Source organism: Benincasa hispida, chromosome 6 (assembly GCF_027475165.1).
Source record: "Benincasa hispida cultivar pf3 chromosome 6, pf3_genome.v1.1, whole genome shotgun sequence".
Lineage (NCBI taxonomy): Eukaryota > Viridiplantae > Streptophyta > Magnoliopsida > Cucurbitales > Cucurbitaceae > Benincasa > Benincasa hispida.
This window is the reverse complement of record NC_143483.1, coordinates 24,368,969-24,389,680: the sequence shown is the minus strand read 5'-3', so window position 1 is coordinate 24,389,680 and position 20,712 is coordinate 24,368,969. Positions and strand designations below refer to the sequence as shown.

Below are 20,712 nucleotides of genomic sequence, written 5' to 3'. Positions count from 1 at the left end.
CATTTTATTGATGTATACCTAAGTCATATCACTGATAGTTGTGGTTATCATTGATAGCTTCATTAGCGGCTATCACTGATAACTTTTAGCAGTGACTATTAATGATAGACTTTTATATCCTTGATATCGTCGATATATGAATATCACATAAGTTCTATCACCGATATCGCAGATATCACTTATATCATAATTATTGATGATAGCTTCTATCATTGACAACATGTTATCAGAGATAACTTTTGTCATTCCTTTTACATAAACACTACAAAAAAATCACATTTCTTGACGTTTGCAATTTTAAATACTTGACGTTTTTATGAAAAAAATGTTAAAAAATAGGTGATATTAAAGAAAAAAATGTCAATAATTTTTTTATAAAAGCGGACGTGGTGCATTTTTTCCCCGTAAAATACACTATTTGACGTTTTAAAAATGTCAAGTTCAATTTATGATTTCTTGTCATTTTAAAAATGTAATTATATATGTGAATAAAATTGGAAAGAAACCAGAGACCTTAAGGGGGTGTTTGTTTCATGAGTTAGGCATCCTACCCTTGTTTGGAACAAGGGTTTAGGAAGCCAAGGCTTCCTACCCTCTTCCCATGGGTTTGAATAGTAAACACTATTCAAACCCATGGGTTACACTTTTTTTTTTCTAATTTAATTTAGGAAGTTTGTCGGCCAACTTCCAGACACCACCTCCGGCGGCCACTATAGGCCACCACCACCACCTCCGATGACCATTGACGACCACCTTCGATCACCACTTCCGGCGACCCTGCCGATGGACTTCCGGCAACCCTGTCAATGGACTTTCGGCCGTTGTCGGTAAACATTGACCACCACCTCTGGTGATCGCTATCGGCCAACTTCGACGACAATCGTCGGCGATTTCTATCGGCGAACTTCCGACCATCGACTCTGGCCAAACTTCGATTACCATCGATCAAATTTGAAAAACATCAATAAAAACATTTTTAGTATATAACAAACCAAACAAACTTGTATATAAAAATGCTTTTAAGAAAGAGTTGTCAGACACGTGTTTTTATTTTAAATCAAAAGTGTTTAATAAAAAAATTTCTAATTCATTCCAAACAACCCTTAGTTTAATGATAATAATATTTTAAAATAAAATCTTTCTTCTATTTTTCTCATTTGGAGTTTTTTCTTTTTAATTATTATTATTTATTAGATTATCTTTTTTAATTCGCTTTCTTTCCTTTGTTTATATGTTTGTTGAACAAGAAATTCTAGACCAATCACAAGTTATCACGTCATTTATTAAATTAATGACGAAATTCTAAATCATTAAATTTGGGCTGAATTAGGAGTTAACATTTGTCCTGAATTGAAGTTGAAGACAAATTTCGATGACGCCACGTGGTTTTATCATAACCGTTGTATCAGATAAGATGAATTTGGCCCAATTTGATATTATTATTTGGGACAAAGTCCAACTAAGCACAAAAATAGTTGAATTTGACCCAAATGTCAAACCAGACCTAAATTCGATTAATTGGGCCCAAAAGCTAGACCTATGGACCAACCAAGCTCAAGTCCAACTAATTGGGCCCAAAGGCCAGGCCCATTGATCAACCAAGCCCAAGCCCACTTGTGAAACTCTATAAATAGAGAAGCTCTCCTCGTTTAGAGAGGTCAGCAATTCTATATTCCAGAGAGTTTATAGGGAATTCTCTAACTTTGAAGATACAAACATTCTGAAGATTGGAGTCATAATGCAAACATCCTGAAGACTGAAGTCCTTTGAAGATACAAGCAATTCTTCATTCAGAGAACCCAGAGAGAATTCATCAATAAGCAGAAGACTCTCAAGACTCCTAAAGTTTCACTCCTAGAAGACAGAAGACCCTTGAAGATACAAACACTCTTCCAAGACTTCTACTTCAAGAATGTTCGGTACTTTTCTTCTTCAAGTCAAGCACATCCACCCAACCGAGAGAGAATCAGAGGATCAAGTACTAAAGATCGAACCACATTGCATAAAATCAACCTTAAAATCAACACCAACACCAACTCAAGTTCAACTCCACGAAACAAATTTCTCCGAAAGCCTCGTGTGAACACTAATCCTCCAAGAAGATCAACAAGCCCGAAGGTAGATCATCCAAGAAGATCAACAAGCCCGAAGGCCGATCATCCAAGAAGATCAACAAGCCCGAAGGCCGATCGTCCAAGAAGATCAACAAGTCCAAAGGCCGATCGTCCAAGAAATCAACAAGCCCAAAGACCGATTCTCAAAGAAAATCAACAAGCCCAAAGGCCGATCATCAAAGAAAATCAACGAGCCCAAAGACCAATCATTCAAGAATATCAACCAGCCCAAAGGCCGATCGTCCAAAAAGATCAAGCCCAAAGGCCGATCATCAAAGAAAATCAACGAGCCCAAAGACCGATCATTCAAGAATATCAACCGGCTTAAAGACTATAGTTTATTTTAAGAGCATCAAAATATTATGTATTAGAGATTGTACTCACTTTCCACAAAGTTAATACAAATACAAAGTTAAGTTCCACGAAATAAATTTTTCTTGAAATCTCGTGTGAACAATGTTTTCTTTATTTCAGGAGATTTCCTTTAATTTTTTTTTCTATTTCTCCTAGCTGTGAATCAATCACTTCAAGAAGCATCCCTTATATGCTTTTCTTATTCTCCTAGCTGTAAATCGATTACTACAAGAAGCATCCCTTGTATGCTTTTCTTCTTCTTATTATTATATACACATTTTTAATAAAAATTGAATAGTAAGGAGGGATAAAAAGTAAATTGAACTAGATTTTTGTGTAATTAAGTATATTTAATTAAATTAGAAAACCTCAATTTAAATTAGTAAAAGAGACAAATGTTTGTATAACATTTTATTTCAAAACCTAATAAAATAAAATATCAAATTATAAAATAATAAATTAAATAAAATTATAAACTTAGTGAAATCTATATTTCAAAATTCAAAAAACAAATATTGTTCTAAATTTTTTTTATCATTTTAAACTTAACTATATTAAAATAATTAAGATGACAAGTTTGAACTAACCTAAAATAATATGTCTTTCATTTCCAGGCTTTCTAAGCGTTTCTTAAACCCAGACTTTCAAAACCTATACTCTATGAAGCACAGACATAGATACAGACGGATACGATCGGATACGACGATTCGTCAATTTCTAAAAAACTAAGATACGAATACGTCTAAGGATGCATCATTTTTTTATATATATTTTTAATATATATATTTCTAAAAAATGAGGATACTGATACGATGAAGATACATTTTCTTTTTCTTTAAAAAAAATTTAGGATATAGATAAATTTAGCATATAAGTTAATAACAGTAGCACAAAATTGAATACAAATACTGAAATACAATATAAAAAAAGCAATATCTAAGATATTGAAGTACAATAGTTAATAAAATGCAATAGAAAAGTGACTCATATTACAAAGAAGAAGAAGAAAATTAGAGGGAGAAGTATGAAGATAAACGAAGAACTTATTGTTGAAGATATCCAAATGGTTTATATTTTGGTGGACTTTGTGAGGACTCAAATGTGAAGATAGAGATTAGATGATTCTAGTCTAGGGTTTGGTCCATTATTATTTTTTTTTTCTTTTAGTTTTGGACTTGGAATGAGGTTGCCTAATTTTAGTTTGGGAAAGATTAGATGAGTTATTTGTCTTTAGTATGCATAGAAATAGATACGTCAAATTCCGTGTCAGATACGTATTTGAAAAGTATCTGGAAGTATAGATACGTCAAATCATGTGTTAGATATGTATCTGGGAAGTATCAGACAGGCTTAACATTCCAAACTTAGCATTCCAAACCTGCACACCAAATGACCCATGAAGCTTTTCGTTCACACTCGAAGAAACCCTTTCCTTCAATTGCAGCAGGAATCTTGCGATGGAAGGAAAATCGAAAATCTTGCGATTCACATTCAATCGCAGCGAAAATCGAACAAAACCCTCACCGCTAGCCTCCACCCTTTCCGATCGAACCTTTCCTTCAACCGTTGGCCACGCGAACTATTCCCTCTGCCACACACCGCCAGATTCAAACGTTATCGTTTCTTTCTTGTTGCGGGCCTCTAGTCTAGGGTTTTCCTTCACTACAAGCTTCTACGGTACTATCTTTCTTCTCCCTCTTTCCCCTCTTTTTCCAATGACTGATTTGGTTTGTGTCTGCTGGTCTTTTCCTTGTTTGTTGCAGGGTTACTAGAAGCCAGGTCGCTTGGTCATGTTGTTTCTTTCTTAATGCTCAACCGTGTTTATGTTGGCTTTTGGGTAATAATTTTCTGTCTCATGGCAGTACCATCCACTGGATAGTGTGTTTCTTGCTCCATCTCTGGTTGTGTGCATGTGTTTGTTTTTGCAGGTGATTGTTAGGGAAGAATCCTAACGATTTTCCTTTTTTCTTTGTAATATTAGTTTTATCATGTATGTTATATGTTTATATATGAATTACTTCTTCCCAAAATTCTAGTTAACCAAAATTGTGGCAGACTAAAGAAAAACCTATCACGTGTTTTACAATTTTTATTTGTTCTAAAGGAAATAAACGAAAAAATATTGTGACAGCAATAGATGTTGATACGTGAAACTCACACTTAGAACTAAAAGAAGAACAATAACCAAATTCCAAGAATGAACCCTATTTAAGATCCACCACCGACTTAAAACATAGAAACAACATCGAATGTAAACTTCAGGTTAAAAGACAAATGCTGAAAATTAAATCTAACAACATTGAAAGAAACTTAAGAACGAAAAGGAAATGATAATTCAGTATGATTTTAATTAAAAGGGAATTCACAAATGCCGACATCTATAAAATTTCTGTAATCAAATCCCAACATCTATGATCTCTCTATTCCTTGTTTTATTTTTGTGATAGGTATTGATATTTATTTTCTTCCCTCTCGTCAGATGATTTCTTTGACCAACTGAGATCCAGAAACAAAGGTTATGCAAGCATGAAATATTCTTTTATTGGGTAAAGACATTAAATTTTTGTATATAGTTTTCTAAAATAGATGTGTTTCTTTTTTGAGAATGATGCAATCATTATCACTCGGTGCGTTTTTGCTTTTTGGAGTAAAAACTTGCAACATGAATACAAGAAGGATGGTTATTTGCTTCACATGTAAGCATTCATGTTGGATATGTCAACATTGTCATTTACGAGGAAGAAATCTTGTTTTTGTTATATTGGAACTGTGGTTAATTATTTCATGTGTTCCTATGGAGGTGGTGATTACAAATCTGGTTTTGATAGTTGTTATGTGTAGAATGATATATTTTTGTTAATATGGGATAGATGGATAGTACAGTTTTGATAGAAGTTTTGGGAATGTAATTTTTGAAAATGTTTATATTGGGTTGACTACTAGAATTATGTTCCTTATATTCTTTTGGAAGTGTCCATATGGGTCTGTCCATATTCTTCTAGTTAACTTACAAAATCCTTCATGGAGTTATAAAGTTTTATGACTTTGTAGGTTGTGGTGCTTAAGTTTAATAATTTCAAGTTATTTCAATCTATTGTTATAGTTTTGGTATATTATTTCATTGATGTAGGTGCTAAAAGCAACGAGTTCAAGGTGGACTATGTTATTCTTGTTGAGACAGAAGCATAGTGAGCAAGATTTGGATTGATAGGTATAATTGTTTTGTTCATAGAGAGGATTTGGGTTGATTGTACAATAGGAAATGTATTCATATGGGGTTGAAAGTTCTACTTTTGAAATAGTAATAGTGATAATGTTAAAGAAATGAACTTTTGATAAAGATATTGGTGGAAATTTGGTTGATATATAAGATTGAAAATGTGTGTATTGTTTATTTGATTGATGAATGTATGTCATTGTTGGAGGAGAAATTTTGAATCAATTACGAATCAATACGTCATTTACTAAATTAGTGACGAAATTCCAAATCATCAAATTTGGGGTCAATTAAGAGTTGACATTTGTCCTAAATTGAAGTTGAAGACAAATTTTGATGATGTTACAAGCGTTGGATTGAGTAAAATTATTTTTGCTCAATTTGATGTTATAATTTAGGCTCTGGTCCAGTTACGCCTAGAAATGAGCTTAATTGGGCTTAAATGTCAAAGTAGACCTAAATCGAATTAATTGGGCTCAAAGATTAGGTCCATGGACCAACCAGAACAAGCCCATGAAGCCCATCACAGAGTTCTATAAATAGAAAAGCTCTTCTCATTCCCGTGGGTCAACAATTCTATGTTTTAGAGAGAATTCTCCCAATAACTTGAAGACTTGTCCTTCGAAGATCCAAACATTCTTCCAAGACTTTAACTCTAAGAATAGATTGAAGTCCTTCGAAGATACAAACATTCTTCTAAGACTTCAACTCTAAGAACATTCCTCAATTCAAGCATGCGCATTTGACGGAAAGAGAATTAGAGGATCATGTACTAGAGATCGAACCACATCGAATCAAATCAAAATTAATACCAACATAAGTTCAACTCCACCAAATAAGTTTCTCTAGAAGCCTCATGCGAGCACTAATCATCAAGCCCAAAGACTGATCATCTAAGAAGATCAACAAGTCTAAAGGCCAAGATCATCAAGCCTAAAGGTCGATCATTCAAGAAAATCAACAAGCCCAAAGGCCACAGGAAGCATCCAAGAAAATCAAGAAGCCCAAAGACCGATCATTTTAACCAGCTTAAAGATTATAGTTTATTTTGAAAGCATAAAAACATCATGTATTAGAGACCGATCATACAAAGTTCAAGTTCCATGAAATAAATTTCTCTTGAAATCTTGTGCGAATAGTCATATATATCAAATGTGATTGTGGATCAAAATACAGAAGCAATTATAGGTAAAAAATCAAGATTACAGATTTTTTTAATAAAAAAAATCACAAGTAGGCTTGACATGTTGTACCTGTCAAGATTATAAATGTTCTTAACATGTTTAACAGGTCAATGATTCCCATATTCTTGACATTTCTAACATGTCAAGTACGATATATCTTAACATTTTTTCATTATTAAGTGAAATTGTTTTTGATGTTTTTTATTTGTCAAAAACGCCTATATTCTTAATATTTAAAAAATGTCAAGTATCACTGTTCTTGACTTTTTTTCTTAGTCGAGAACATCGACCTTCTTGATACTGGATTCCTTGACGTTTTTAAAAACGTCAAGAAAAGTGGCATTTGAATTTAAAAAACGTCAAGAAACACTATTTTTGTAGTAGGGAAAAAACATGTCATCATTGATAACTTCTATCACTGATAACATGTTATTAGTGATAACTTCTAGGCATTTCACTTACATTTTAGTTTGAAATCAATTTTATTAATTAAATTCACTAAGTCTATCAATGATAGACTTCCATAAGTGGATATTAACTGTGAAAAATATTATCAAAGATTAAGCTATGAATGATAGAAAATATTAGTGGTTATCACTGATAAACTTTCATTAATGACTATCAATTTTGAAAGATTAACACAAAGCTATCAATGACTATTATTGAGAAATTTTTATCATGATTATCAATAGTAGACTTTTATCACTAATAGTCTTCTACACTGATATCTAAATTCTTTTTTTTTAGAATATGTGATATTATTATACAACAACAAAGGGGATCCCACAGCCTGGGATCAAGGCATCAAAGCAACAAAGCACAAGCAAAGACAGGACAAGAAAACCAAAACAAAGGCAACAAGATAAGACCAGAACAAAACCAACGCATAAACGCAAACTTGTAAACCACCAGGGAGAAAGTCAGAAAAAAGAACCCAAAACCCCACAAACTAGGGACAACAGCAAAACAAAGAACAACGTAAAGTTCAAAAAGAAAAAATATTCGTAAACACACTAGATAAGACCAAGAAGATCAACCCACCAGAAAGCAGCACGAGCACGAACCGTAGAGACCATAAGGTGAATCAGAGCAGACACCGACCTCGGTCAACCTCCATGTAGTCATCGATTACGCTCCTGCCAGATGTAGTATATGAAAGCACACCAGAAAACACAGAATAACTTACTACGCATCCCTTTACCTGACCTCACTCGGCACAACCAACTCAACTCTACATCCCAACCTGCCACCCGATGCGACAAACCCAACTGACGCAACACACCAGACCACACCTCTTTCTCAAACCCACACTCAAAAAATAAATAACCTCGCGACTCCACACGTCCTTCACACAGAAGACACCCCCCTCTGACAATACACCCCAACTTCTCAACCAATCCCGCGAACCCAACCTGTCCTTCACAGCTAACCACGCACAGAAAGAGTGATGTGGAATACCACCCTCCGCCCATAAAATACTAGCCCAAGACACCCTAGGACGACAAGGACGCAAACTCTTCCACGCACTAGCGATAAAAAATCGACCACTAGCATCCGTACCCAAACCCAATAATCCTTCTCCTCACCTTAGGCCCCACTGCCTGAACAAGATCCCAGATCTGAAGCAGTTCTCAAGACATTGTGAGCCACCTCCAACCTCCCTCACCATCCATGAACTCCGACAACCATACCTCCAAACTACTCCTTGTATCATAAACTACCGTAGACCCGTATGAATCCTAAATCGCACCCCCTAACAGCCAAGGATCCCACCAAACAAAACAAGACCGTCCATCAAACAAACCAGATGCTTGAATTCTCTACTTCGTAAGATAACCCTCAAGCACCAAGACCTCCCAACCTTACTTCGAACAACCCACAAAAACCGCCCACGCAAAATATACACCTCCACCCACGGCACCCATAATGATCCCGATTTAATTAAGAGAAGCCAGAGCAGCTTCATAATAGGAACCTAGTTCCAAGAGGCCACATGCTTCACACCCAACCTCCCTCTCCCAACAGCAAGCACACCTATCCCACGCCATCTGTTCACCACCTGACTCACCGCACTACCCTTCCATAAATAATTACATAACAGACGATCAACCTTATGAGTTACACACGCAGGCAACATGAAAATGCTACACCAAAACACCTGAAATGACAGTAAAACAGACCTAACAAGCTGCAACCTCTCAGCAAAGGAGAGGGACCGCGCTGCCCAGCTTCTAATACAAGTTGTAATCCTCTGTATCAAAAGCGCACAATCCACAACCTTCAACAGACCCGCCAATAAAGGTAAACCCAGATACCTAACAGGCAGCGAACCAAGAGAGAAACCCATAAACGCAGCTAGTTCCTCCGCCTCCCTAGATTCCACAACCGCAACAAACATGGAACTCTTCCCAATATTTGTAACTAACTCATACAGCCCTGCAAAATCTACCTAAACCTGCCTCACAAACTCCAAAGAATCTCTCTCACCTGCACATAAAATCATCAAATCGTCTGCAAAAACCAAATGAGTCAAGCCCACACGCTCACACTGATCATGGAACCTAAACCACATAGGAGGTTTATTCAACAACCTAAACAAGACCTCTATCACCATCACAATCAAAAAAGAAGACAACGGATCCCCCTACCTCAACCCCTTTCTACCAGGAAAAAAACCCTTCAAGGGAACCATTAATCATCACAGAGAACTTAGGCAAAGTAACACAAGACCTCACCCAACTAACAAACTGAAGGGGTGTACCTATAGTCAACAACACACCAAACAGAAAATCCCAATTTACCGAATCGTACGCCTTTTGATGGTCTACCTTCAACACACAACGCAGCTTCCCTCTGCCCTCCTTATAGCCCCCCACAAAATTACTATTAATACATGAATATGACTGATATCTATCTAAGTTCTATTACTAATATCACTAATAATAGTTATTATCAATAAACAAATATTTCGATACACAAATACACAAATATTTCAATTTGTACCCTTCATTTTGTGTCATCTATGCCATTTTTTCAGGTTCATTTTTGATAGACATCATATTCTTAAAGTTCTATAGAAAGAAAAAAAAAAGACAATTGGGCTATTTGGTATCTATCCAGAGCTAAGTAGGTGTTATTAATTCTACCTAACCCGAAACAAACAATATTTATAAAGCTCGAACAACAACCTAACTAACTCGTAGTTAAAGTGGAAGTAAGAGGCGGATCCACAGGGAAATGTTACTTAATCAGTTCTTTAACCAAGCTTAACTATGAAAGCTATAAAACGAGGTTTTTGATTACGACAAAAAACATGCTAAAAATCAAAAGATAAATGATAGTTGTAACCAAGTTTAAAACAATCTTGCTTCTAATCCAAGTTAGACATTCATTGCAATTTGTATCATTGAATTCTCCAAATTTAATTCACAATCAGATTAAGCACGCAACTACTTACTTAATCTAGTTAAACTAGTCTCTACAAAGGTGGACAACTAGCATAATCTAGTCAAGAAAGCGTCCTAATCAACGATTAAGGTAGGATAACTCTAACCCTAATCTATCTACATGCTTCTACCTCTATTCGGTTCCTTAGCAGTCATATAGAAGAGAAAACATGCGCATTAAGTTCTAGGATTCAATTGTGTCGATTAATTGTTAAGATAACTTACTCAATTAACCGATTTTTTTTCAAATCTAGTAATTAGTGTGTCATAGGTTAGTCATCCATTCAACACACAATTACCATTGCCTCTTAGATACCTTGATTAGACTTTCTATCGAACACATTAAAAGCAACGTGACAAAACCAAACATCTAGGCTAAACATGCTCAAGATATAGATCATTCAACATGCTTCAACAATTAAAATCAGATTCAAGCATGCTCAAATTTAGATTGTTAATGATAAAGAAAAGTAGATAACTCAAAAGAAATTGCAAGAACACTTGAAATAGAAACAGGATTCAATTACTTCATAAATCCATAGACAAATTCAAGAAGAATTACAAGTTATTGATTACAAATAAAAAAGAAATCAAAATCTAACCTAGGTAGGAAACAAATTTACCATAGAGACTAATTGATATAGAGAGAAATTTCAGGCTCCATCAAAATCGTGCTTCCTCCCAGAAATGGGTTTTTGCTTTTCGAAGTTTCTCTTAAAAAATGATCTCTCAAAATGATATCCTTCCTTTTGCTGAAGAACAAAATCAAAATTTATACCAACAGCAAAGCTTCGTGAGGCGCGAGGATGAATCTGTCAAAATCTGAAAAAAAGAATGAACGCATCGAGTTTTTGTGTAGTTAAAAAGCGAGCTTTCTGTCTTATACTCGATACTCGATGCTTGATGGTCAATACTCAATGATCGATTACTCGGTAGCATTCACTCAATGACATTCTTAGTAATTACTCAATGACTCGACCACCTTACTCGATGGCATTTTGGGTATTTACTCGATGGCTGCTTATACTTGATGCTTGATTACTAACAACTTTACTCGATTGTACTGTATAGTATTCTGCTAAATGTGATGACACTCCATTTGTTGATTTTCTTGGTCATTTTAGATCTTTTTAAGCACAATTTTCTCTTAATGACTCCTAGACGCCTTGGAGACCGTTTTACCTACAAAATTAGCATTAATAAGTAATCAACAAAATTTTGGAAAAATTAACATAGAAAATATACATCATTTAAAAACCTAACAATATCTTTCACATCATTTTTTGAGAAATAAACTTGTTTAACAACTATTCTCGTTTCTTATTTCAAACTTTTAAGAAATATTTCTAAAAATGATGTAAATTTGTGGACTAAAAAAGTAGTTTCTTTCAGATTCGTTTCCATTTGTCATTATAAAAATCAAATTTGATGATTGGCTTGTTAGTGTTAAATCACTTATAAATTGGATACTTTCAAATCTTGGGTACGAAACTCATCCTCATAATTTTTATGAAAAAAAAAAGCAAAAATCGGATAAAGGAAAGAAAATTAAAAAAAAAATAAAAGAAAGAAAGAGAAGAAACAAAAATTGGAGATATGAAAAGAAACTTAAAAAAGAAGCAAAACCCAGAGAAAGAAAAGAAAATAAAAAAAGAGAAAGGGATGAAACAAAAATCGGAGAAAGGAAAGAAAAATCTAGAAAAAGAAAGGGAAGAAGCAAAAATGAATAAAGGAAAGAAAATAATAAAAAAGAAGCAAAAACTGGAAGCAAAAATTGAAGAAAAAAAAAATAAAAAAAAAGAAAGGGAAGAAGAAAAAACCAAAGAAATGAAAGAAAATTAAAAAAATTAAAAAAACGAAAGAGATGAAAGAAGCAAAAATCAAAGAAACGAAATAAAAAATTAAGAAAAAAAGAAAGAAGGGAAGTAGAAGGTGTGCAACAAGACAAAAGAAAGGATGACAAAATTAGAAATTAGAAAAAATTCAAAGGTTAACTAGTCAACACTTTTATATTTACAAATATTTTAAAAAAGTGATATATTTTAAGATTATTCATTTATTTTGCTATCTATTACCAATGTCCTTCAAAGTATATATTTTCTAAAAAAAATCAAAATATATACTTTTCTTTATGAAATTAGTCCGTAGTGTTTAATAATCCTTTATGATAATATGACTTATGTACAAACGTTTTTAACATATGACAAACCAAACAAAATTACGTAATATATACGTAGGAAAAGTTTTAACAAAATATGTAAGTGTTTTAATTTTAAACACATTCTAGAAAAAGGGTTTTTAAAATAAAATGTATTCTTAGAAATCACCTTTTTTTCATAGACAATCCAAATGCAACCTTCATTTCCGTTATTTTTTTTTTTTTTTTTTTTTTTTTTTGACGTATTTATCACAATTTTAAATTTTGTCTTTAATAAATGAGACATTAATTGTAATTGAATTTTTTACTTTTTCTTTACTAACAGTTTTTTTTTTTTTTTGGTAATAAATTGCATTGAATACTTAGTTTAACATTAATATAAAATATTCGGATGTTTCTTACAGTAATTAAATTCGAGTTCATGGTTTTTCAATACTTAATGTTAAATTAAGGATAGTGGGTGAGAGGAGTTTTTTAAAAGTATTTAATATGTCAAATATCAGTTTTGAGTTTTTCTAATCGGTTAACCATTATTGATTTCTTTTCTTTTTCTTTTGGTATTTAAATTTCTTACTTTTTCTTTACTAATAATGTTCGTCTTTTTTTGGTAATAAATTGTATTGAATACTTAATTTTAACATTAATTTAGAATATTAAGATGTTTCCTCTATGAATTATATTTGAGTTTCGTTGTTTTTTAATATTTAATGATAAGGATTGACCATTGATTTTGTTGTCAATATAAATTTTAATTTTTCTAACGGATTAACCATTGATTTCTTTTCTTTTTTAGGGTGTAACCATTAATTTTAAATAATTAATTATTCAAATAACATTAAATAATTAGAAAGAAATATAATTGAAAATTTTCATATATAGAAAAAATATCAAACTATATACAGAAATAGCGAAAAAAAATATTGATAAGACTTATATCAACGTCTATCACATAGTATAAGTGATAAACTTCTATTTGTTTCTATCACTAATAGACGCTTATAGACTTCTATCAACATCTATAAAAAAAAATATTAAATCTATATTTATATAAATAATTTTCTATTTTTTTTTTTTTTGAAAATCGTCAAATATAATTATTGTATTAATTAATGTTGATGACATCCTTTGTAAGTATAGAAATTAAAGTAAGTGTTAAGCGGTGGAAGATTAAATTTCATACGCTCTAATTTTTCTTTTTGAATATATAATAGATTTGTGTTTGGTCAAAACTTGCCACATGTTATAAAAAATGGTTAGGTTCAAGAATTCGTCATCCTATTTGCGATAGAAATAGGGAGGTCAAAGGCATTATTAAAATATAGTTTTGCAGTGGATCTAGACACTTGGTTCTCCTAAAAATTCTTATTCAACATTTCTATTTATGGTTTCAAATCTGCAAGGGCTTCATGGCTATATAAGTGACCCACAACCACCAATATCCTCAGCAATCATCAATGCATCTTTACTTGTGCAGAAGGGACTAGGGAAAAAACAAAAACAGAAAAAAACAGAAAAAGAAAAAAGAAAAAAAAAATCCAATAGTATTGATGTTGGAAATTTTGAAACCCTTCTTCCTTTCTGTGAAAATCTAAAAAAAAAAAAGGGAAAGAGAAACACAAAAACAAAAGATTGTACTAAGAATCGTGTTATTAGAAAGCATCATGGAGCATGGAGGTGTTGTGTCGAAGGGCGTGGAGTCAGACCATTCAAGTTCTTACAAACAAATCATCATAGTTGCGGCCATTGCAGCCGGAGTCCAATTCGGTTGGGCTCTCCAGCTTTCGTTGCTCACACCTTACGTACAACAACTTGGAGTTCCACATACTTGGTCGGCTTTCATATGGCTTTGCGGTCCATTATCAGGGCTTATTGTGCAACCCATTGTCGGTTACTACAGCGATCGTTGCACTTCTCGGTTTGGTCGTCGTCGGCCGTTCATCGTTTCTGGGGCTAGCTTTGTGGCGGTTGCAGTTTTCCTCATTGGCTTTGCTGCGGATATTGGGCATTCCGTGGGAGATGACCTTGACAAACCCACAAAACCAAGAGCTGTGGCCATATTTGTAGTCGGATTCTGGGTTCTTGATGTTGCAAACAACATGCTGCAAGGTCCTTGCAGAGCTCTGTTGGCAGACATGTCGTGTAATAACCACAAGAAGATGAGAATGGCAAATGGGTTTTTCTCATTCTTCATGGGGGTAGGGAATGTTCTGGGGTACGCAGCTGGGGCTAACAGCAGACTCCACACATTCCTTCCATTCACAACAACCGTCGCATGTGACGTTTACTGCGCCAACCTGAAAACGTGCTTCTTGATCGACATTGTGTTCCTCCTGGTCATTACCACCTTTGCGGTGCTGTCGGTGGGCGAGAAGCCATTTGAGCGGCTGGAGATCGAGGAAGGAGAAACACCCTTTTTCGGGCAGTTGTTTGGAGCGCTGAAGAAGTTGGAGAAGCCGATGTGGCTCTTGTTGCTGGTAACAGCGTTGAACTGGATCGGTTGGTTCCCATTCATAATTTACAACACTGACTGGATGGGGAAGGAAGTGTACGGAGGGCAGCCAAATGGGACTCCAGAACAAGAGAAGTTCTATGACCTTGGTGTTCGAGCTGGGGCCCTTGGGCTGATGATAAACTCTTTTGTTCTGGGATTTTCAGCTTTGGGAATTGAGCCAGTGAGCCGTATTCTAGGAGGGCTCAGGTGGTGGTGGGGAGTTGTTAACATTATATTCACAATTTGCATGGGATCCATGGTTGTTGTTACAAAGGTTGCTGAACGTTGGAGGTCCATCAATGGGTTGCTTCCTCCTCCGATCAACGTCAGGGCAGGAGCCTTCTCCATCTTTGCAGTGTTGGGTATTCCACTGTCGGTCACTTTTAGCGTTCCATTTGCTCTTGCATCCATCTTTTCTTCGGAATCCGATGCGGGTCAAGGTAGGTGCCAACTGAATTACTTGATATAATTCTCAAATTTGAGCTTCATTTCTGTATATATGACAGTTTCTCTTTATCATAGGCCTCTCTTTGGGAATTCTCAATCTGTTCATTGTGATCCCACAATTCATCGTGTCGGCTGTTAGTGGGCCATTAGATGCAGCTTTCGGAGGAGGAAACTTACCAGCATTCGTAATGGGTGGAATTGCTTCTTTTGCAAGTGCAATGTGCGCCATGTTTGTCCTCCCCGATCCACCATCTCAATCTGATGTCTCCTTGTCAATGGCTGGTGGCCATTGATTCCTTCTATTTCCATCTTTCTTCGCATCCTTCCCAATTTTGTTCTCTTTACTTCTTCTTCTTTCTTCTATGAGATAATAAAAATAGACTTATCAATAACATTAATAGAATCATTTCTCTTCAAATCTCTCCTATGTCTCCCATTATATGCATCCATCTTCATATATCTTCAAATTGCTACGGAAGAGTTTATATAATTGAATCAACATTTGTTAATTGCTTAAGCTAGGTTCAAATTTAGAAACTTGAAATCTGTAATTCATTAATAATAGTTAGAAAAAATTATAATCTAATCTATGTGGATAATACCTGGTTTTGTTGAAAATTTTACTACTCCGACGTGTATACTTACCCTAGTTTCCACTAACAGTTGGTGCCAAAAAAATAGTTTAGCAGATCAATCGTAAATTTATATAATGGAGATCTAAGTCAACTTGCAAAAAAAAAAAACTATTTGCACCAATGTGACATCGAAATACGTATGATGATGGATTACAAACCACCATTGTATCGGACTTATGATCTTTGATGGTGGTTCAGAACCGCCATCAGATCTTCTGACATCATATATATACGATGGCATTATTTACGGTGGTTGTTGCTAATTGACTTCATATCCTGTGTCATTGTACATACGGTGATGGTTTTATATAATGCCAGTTTAGATCTAGAACAATACCCATGCCATCATAAAGACCAAAAAAAAATTGTGTTCGCCCGCTCTTTCTTTGTTACCAAAACCCTTACTACATACATAGGTTAAGAACGTTTCATCTCTATAGTAAGAAGAAATTTGTAGTACGCTATAATGACAATTATGCTAGAAGAACATGTTGAACATTAAACTCAAATTGTCAGGTTTTTGGATAGTGTTTCGCAAGTATTTGAAATGTCTATTGGGGTTGATGCCCTAACGTCTCGTGTCCTGTAGTTAGGTTATCTGTATGTTGTAACTTAGGCATGAGTGATAACCAAAATGGTTTGTAGTATATGGATATAGGAGGGAAACCTTATCTTGGTGATATTACGGATGCGGCCCGCTTTGTGGAATGGTCACAACTGTTGTGACTTGTCACAGATGGTATGATCCTGATCATTTGTGTAAGGGACATGAGAGCGGGGGCATCCTATATAAAGAGTTTGTATAAGACTTGACCACGAAGTGTTAACGTCTCGTTATATAACACAGTTCATGACAGAGAATTCACTTCACTAGGATGACCATAGTAACATGACCTCAGTCTTGAGTGAGTTGAGAACTCCTGCTATTGAGGGCAGTCCTTTGATTTGTATGGGTGCAAGTGGCCAGATCGCCGATTCAAACCTACCATTTTAGGGATTCGTCTGATTTGGGGGCTGAGAACTCAGCTGCACAAGATGGAATTCACTCCTACCTCGAAGCAGGGGTAAGTAGATTGATAGCTCCCTTAAGGGCTAATTCCAGGGCTTGAACGATGTGGCGCCACACATCTTCTCTTGGTCCGAGAGGTGTTCACATATAGTTGGATTATGTTCACTACAAGAAATCTGACTTCTCCCGACGTCACATTTCGTCGAAAAAGTGTAGAAAACGCATCAGGAGAGCCTCGCCCGATGAATAGAGGGTCGTCAGGAGAAACCCGTCGGGAGAAGATCTCCCGACTCACTTTAAAACGATCTCGGGAGTTCCCGAACTCCCAACGGTTGTTCTATGTGTCTGGAGTTCCAAAACTCCCAACGGTTTTATTTAATGCGTCGGGAGATACAAGAACTCTCCACACAGTAATATATGTGTGGAGAGTTCATTCATTAGTTGAAAATTGTCTATCGAATATTTTAATCTATCGTTTGTAATTTTTTAAAATTTGATCTGAATAACCTGTAAAACATAGTAAACCAAATAAAGATTCACATAATTAAACAACAAAAATGAAGTCCATATTATAACAAGTAAATAAAAAATTACAATATCCAAACAAAGTCGATACTAGAAGTTCATAAACATTCATATCATAAATACATAAAAGAAATAAAATCAAAACAACGTCTAGAACACAGCATCTTCAACAATTGTCCCAGCACATCTCTGAATAGCATTCTATAATAAAACAAAGACATTCAAAAGTTATATTGGTAAACATCCACAACACGTTCAAACTTCAATACAGGTGGTAATGAAACTCAACCCATCCCCCATGACAAACATGTAACCTTCCAAACATAAAAAATACACAAAATGAGTAAACAATGACCAGCACACATAAAACTCAAACTTTGTCTCCAAAATTGTTTAACCCAATCTCAACCCACACCCCAACAACACATTAAACTTCGTAAACATTCACAAATATACAAGAACTCCGAGTTCAAGGACAAGACAGGTGTAATGAAACTCTACCCACCCCCACGACAAATATGGAACCTCCCGAACATCAGAAATACACAAAACGAGTAAACAATGACCAACACACATAAAACTCAAACTTTGTCCCCAAAATGGTTTAACCCAATCTCAACCCACACCCCCAATATTAAACTTTGTAAACATTCATAAACACACAAGAACTCCGAGTTCAAGGACAAGACGGGTGTAATGAAACTCTACCCACCTCTCACGACAAACATGGAAACTCCCGAACATCAAAAACACACAAAACGAGTAAACAATGACCAACACACATAAAACTCAAACTTTGTCCCCAAAATGGTTTAACCCAATCTCAACCCACACCCCCAACATTAATCTTTGTAAACATTCATAAACACACAAGAGCTCCGAGTTCAAGGACAAGACGGGTGTAATGAAACTCTACCCACCTCTCACGACAAACATGGAACCTCCCGAACATAAAAAACACACAAAACGAGTAAACAATGACCAACACACATAAAACTCAAACTTTATCCCCAAAATGGTTTAACCCAATCTCAACCCACACCCCCAACAACACATTAAACTTCGTAAACATTCATAAACACACAAGAACTCCGAGTTCAAGGACAAGACAGGTGTAATGAAACTCTACCCACCCCCCACGACAAACATAGAACCTCCCGTACATAAAACATACACAAAAAGAGTAAACAATGACCAACACACATAAAACTCAAACTTTGTCCCCAAAATGGTTTAACCCAATCTCAATCCACACCTTTAACAACACATTAAACTTCGTAAACATTCATAAACACACAAGAACTCCGAGTTCAAGGACAAGACGGGTGTAATAAAACTCTACCCACCCCCCACGACAAATATGGAACCTCCCGAACATAAAAAACACACAAAACGAGTAAACAATGACCAACACACATAAAACTCAAACTTTGTCCCCAAAATGGTTTAACCCAATCTCAACCCACACCCCAACAACACATTAAACTTCGTAAACATTCATAAACACATAAGAACTCCGAATTCAAGGACAAGATGGGTGTAATGAAACTCTACCCACCCCCCACGACAAATATGGAACCTCCCGAACATCAAAAACACACAAAACGAGTAAACAATGACCAACACATATAAAACTCAAACTTTGTCCCCAAAATGGTTTAACCCAATCTCAACCTACACCCCAGCAACACATTAAACTTCGTAAATATTCATAAACACATAAGAACTCCGAGTTCAAGGACAAGACGGGTGTAATGAAACTCTAACTACCCCCACGACAAACATGGAGCCTCCCAAACATAAAAAACATACAAAACGAGTAAATAATGACCAACACATATAAAACTCAAACTTTGTCCCCATGTTTGTATAAGACCTGACCACGAAGTGTTAACGTCTCGTTATATAACACCGTTCATGACAGAGACTTCACTTCACTAGGATGACTATAGGTAACATGACCTCAATCCTGAGTGAGTTGGGAACTCCTGCCATTGAGGGCGGTCCTTTGATTTGTATAGATGGAAGTGACCAGTTCATCGATTCAAACCTACCGTTTTGGGGATTTGTCTAATTTGGGAGCTGGTAACTCAGCTACACACAAGATGGAATTTACTCCTTCCCCGAGGTAGGGGTAAGTAGATAGATAGCTCCCTTAAGGGCTGATTCTAGGGTTTGAACGATGTGGCACCACACACATTCTCTTGGCCCGAGAGGTGTTCACACATAGTAGGACTATGTTGTATTGTTCATTAGAGGAATCAGTGGTACTTAAGGAGTGAGATTTAACTACAGGGGCATAAAAATTTAGCCCAACTGTACTTACGAGTATCTGTGAAGGGTCATCATACTCATGATTGGTTATATCCGATGGACACAGAAATATATCTGTGGAAAGAAGAGTTCAACCGTTGATCTTTAGTTGAATGCCTGACAGATAATGGATGGTGGATCTCGTGGCTAAAGAGTTTAGTTAGCTATTCACGTACCGTTGGAGCTTCGAGCAACAGGTCCATTAAGTCCCGTGGATAGCTTGGATAAAGTCGAGAACCAATATCTGGGTTAATTTGAAATGTTCAAATTGACAAGAACTTTGATTATATATGATATAATTGGACTGGTTAATTATATATGATATAATTGGCTAAATATATGAGATACATTATTTTGAAGGAAATTAGATATAAATATGATTTATATTAAGTAGAGGAGAAAATACTATAGTAGATATGTGATATCAAACTATAGGATATAAATACAATATGATTATATTTATTAATTAATTAGTTGGTTAATTATAAGATAATTGTGCCAAATTTCATGTTCGAACGTGGGTTAGTGGACAATGTTGGTTATTGTAACCGATGAGTTAAAATGAAAATTGTTTTCAATTTTGCGTCGTCTGTCATTCTCCCAAAAAGTTTTCGGAAGCGTGCATTGTTGAAAGAAAACGATCGCTCGAGAGACTATACGATAGATCTTCTCCGCCTAAACGATCGTCCTTCGCGCGCCTAAACGATTGCACACTCTCGCCTACACGATCGGATAGCTTCTCTAAACGATCGTATAGTGTGCCGATTTAACTAAACTATAGTGTACCTTTTCCTAAACGACCGTTTAATAAATCCTATA

General features: G+C 35.3%; 1 protein-coding gene across 1 annotated transcript; it reads left to right on the top strand.

The window, feature by feature from the left end:
* The first annotated feature begins 13,956 nt into the window (after nucleotides 1-13,956).
* Nucleotides 13,957-15,721, top strand: LOC120080538 (sucrose transport protein SUC8-like). Its single transcript, XM_039035230.2, has 2 exons — nucleotides 13,957-15,404; nucleotides 15,487-15,721. Exons 1-2 carry the CDS (start codon nucleotides 14,135-14,137, stop codon nucleotides 15,702-15,704), a joined length of 1,488 nt encoding a protein of 495 aa, XP_038891158.1. The 5' UTR covers nucleotides 13,957-14,134; the 3' UTR covers nucleotides 15,705-15,721.
* The last annotated feature ends 4,991 nt before the right edge of the window (nucleotides 15,722-20,712 follow it).

Excerpts from the sequence above, each read along its gene's own strand:
- LOC120080538 (XM_039035230.2), top strand. The coding sequence starts at position 14,135 with ATGGAGCATGGAGGTGTTGTGTCGAAGGGCGTGGAGTCAGACCATTCA. Across the intron at positions 15,405-15,486 it reads GGAATCCGATGCGGGTCAAG|GCCTCTCTTTGGGAATTCTC; the intron begins GTAGGTGCCAAC and ends TCTTTATCATAG.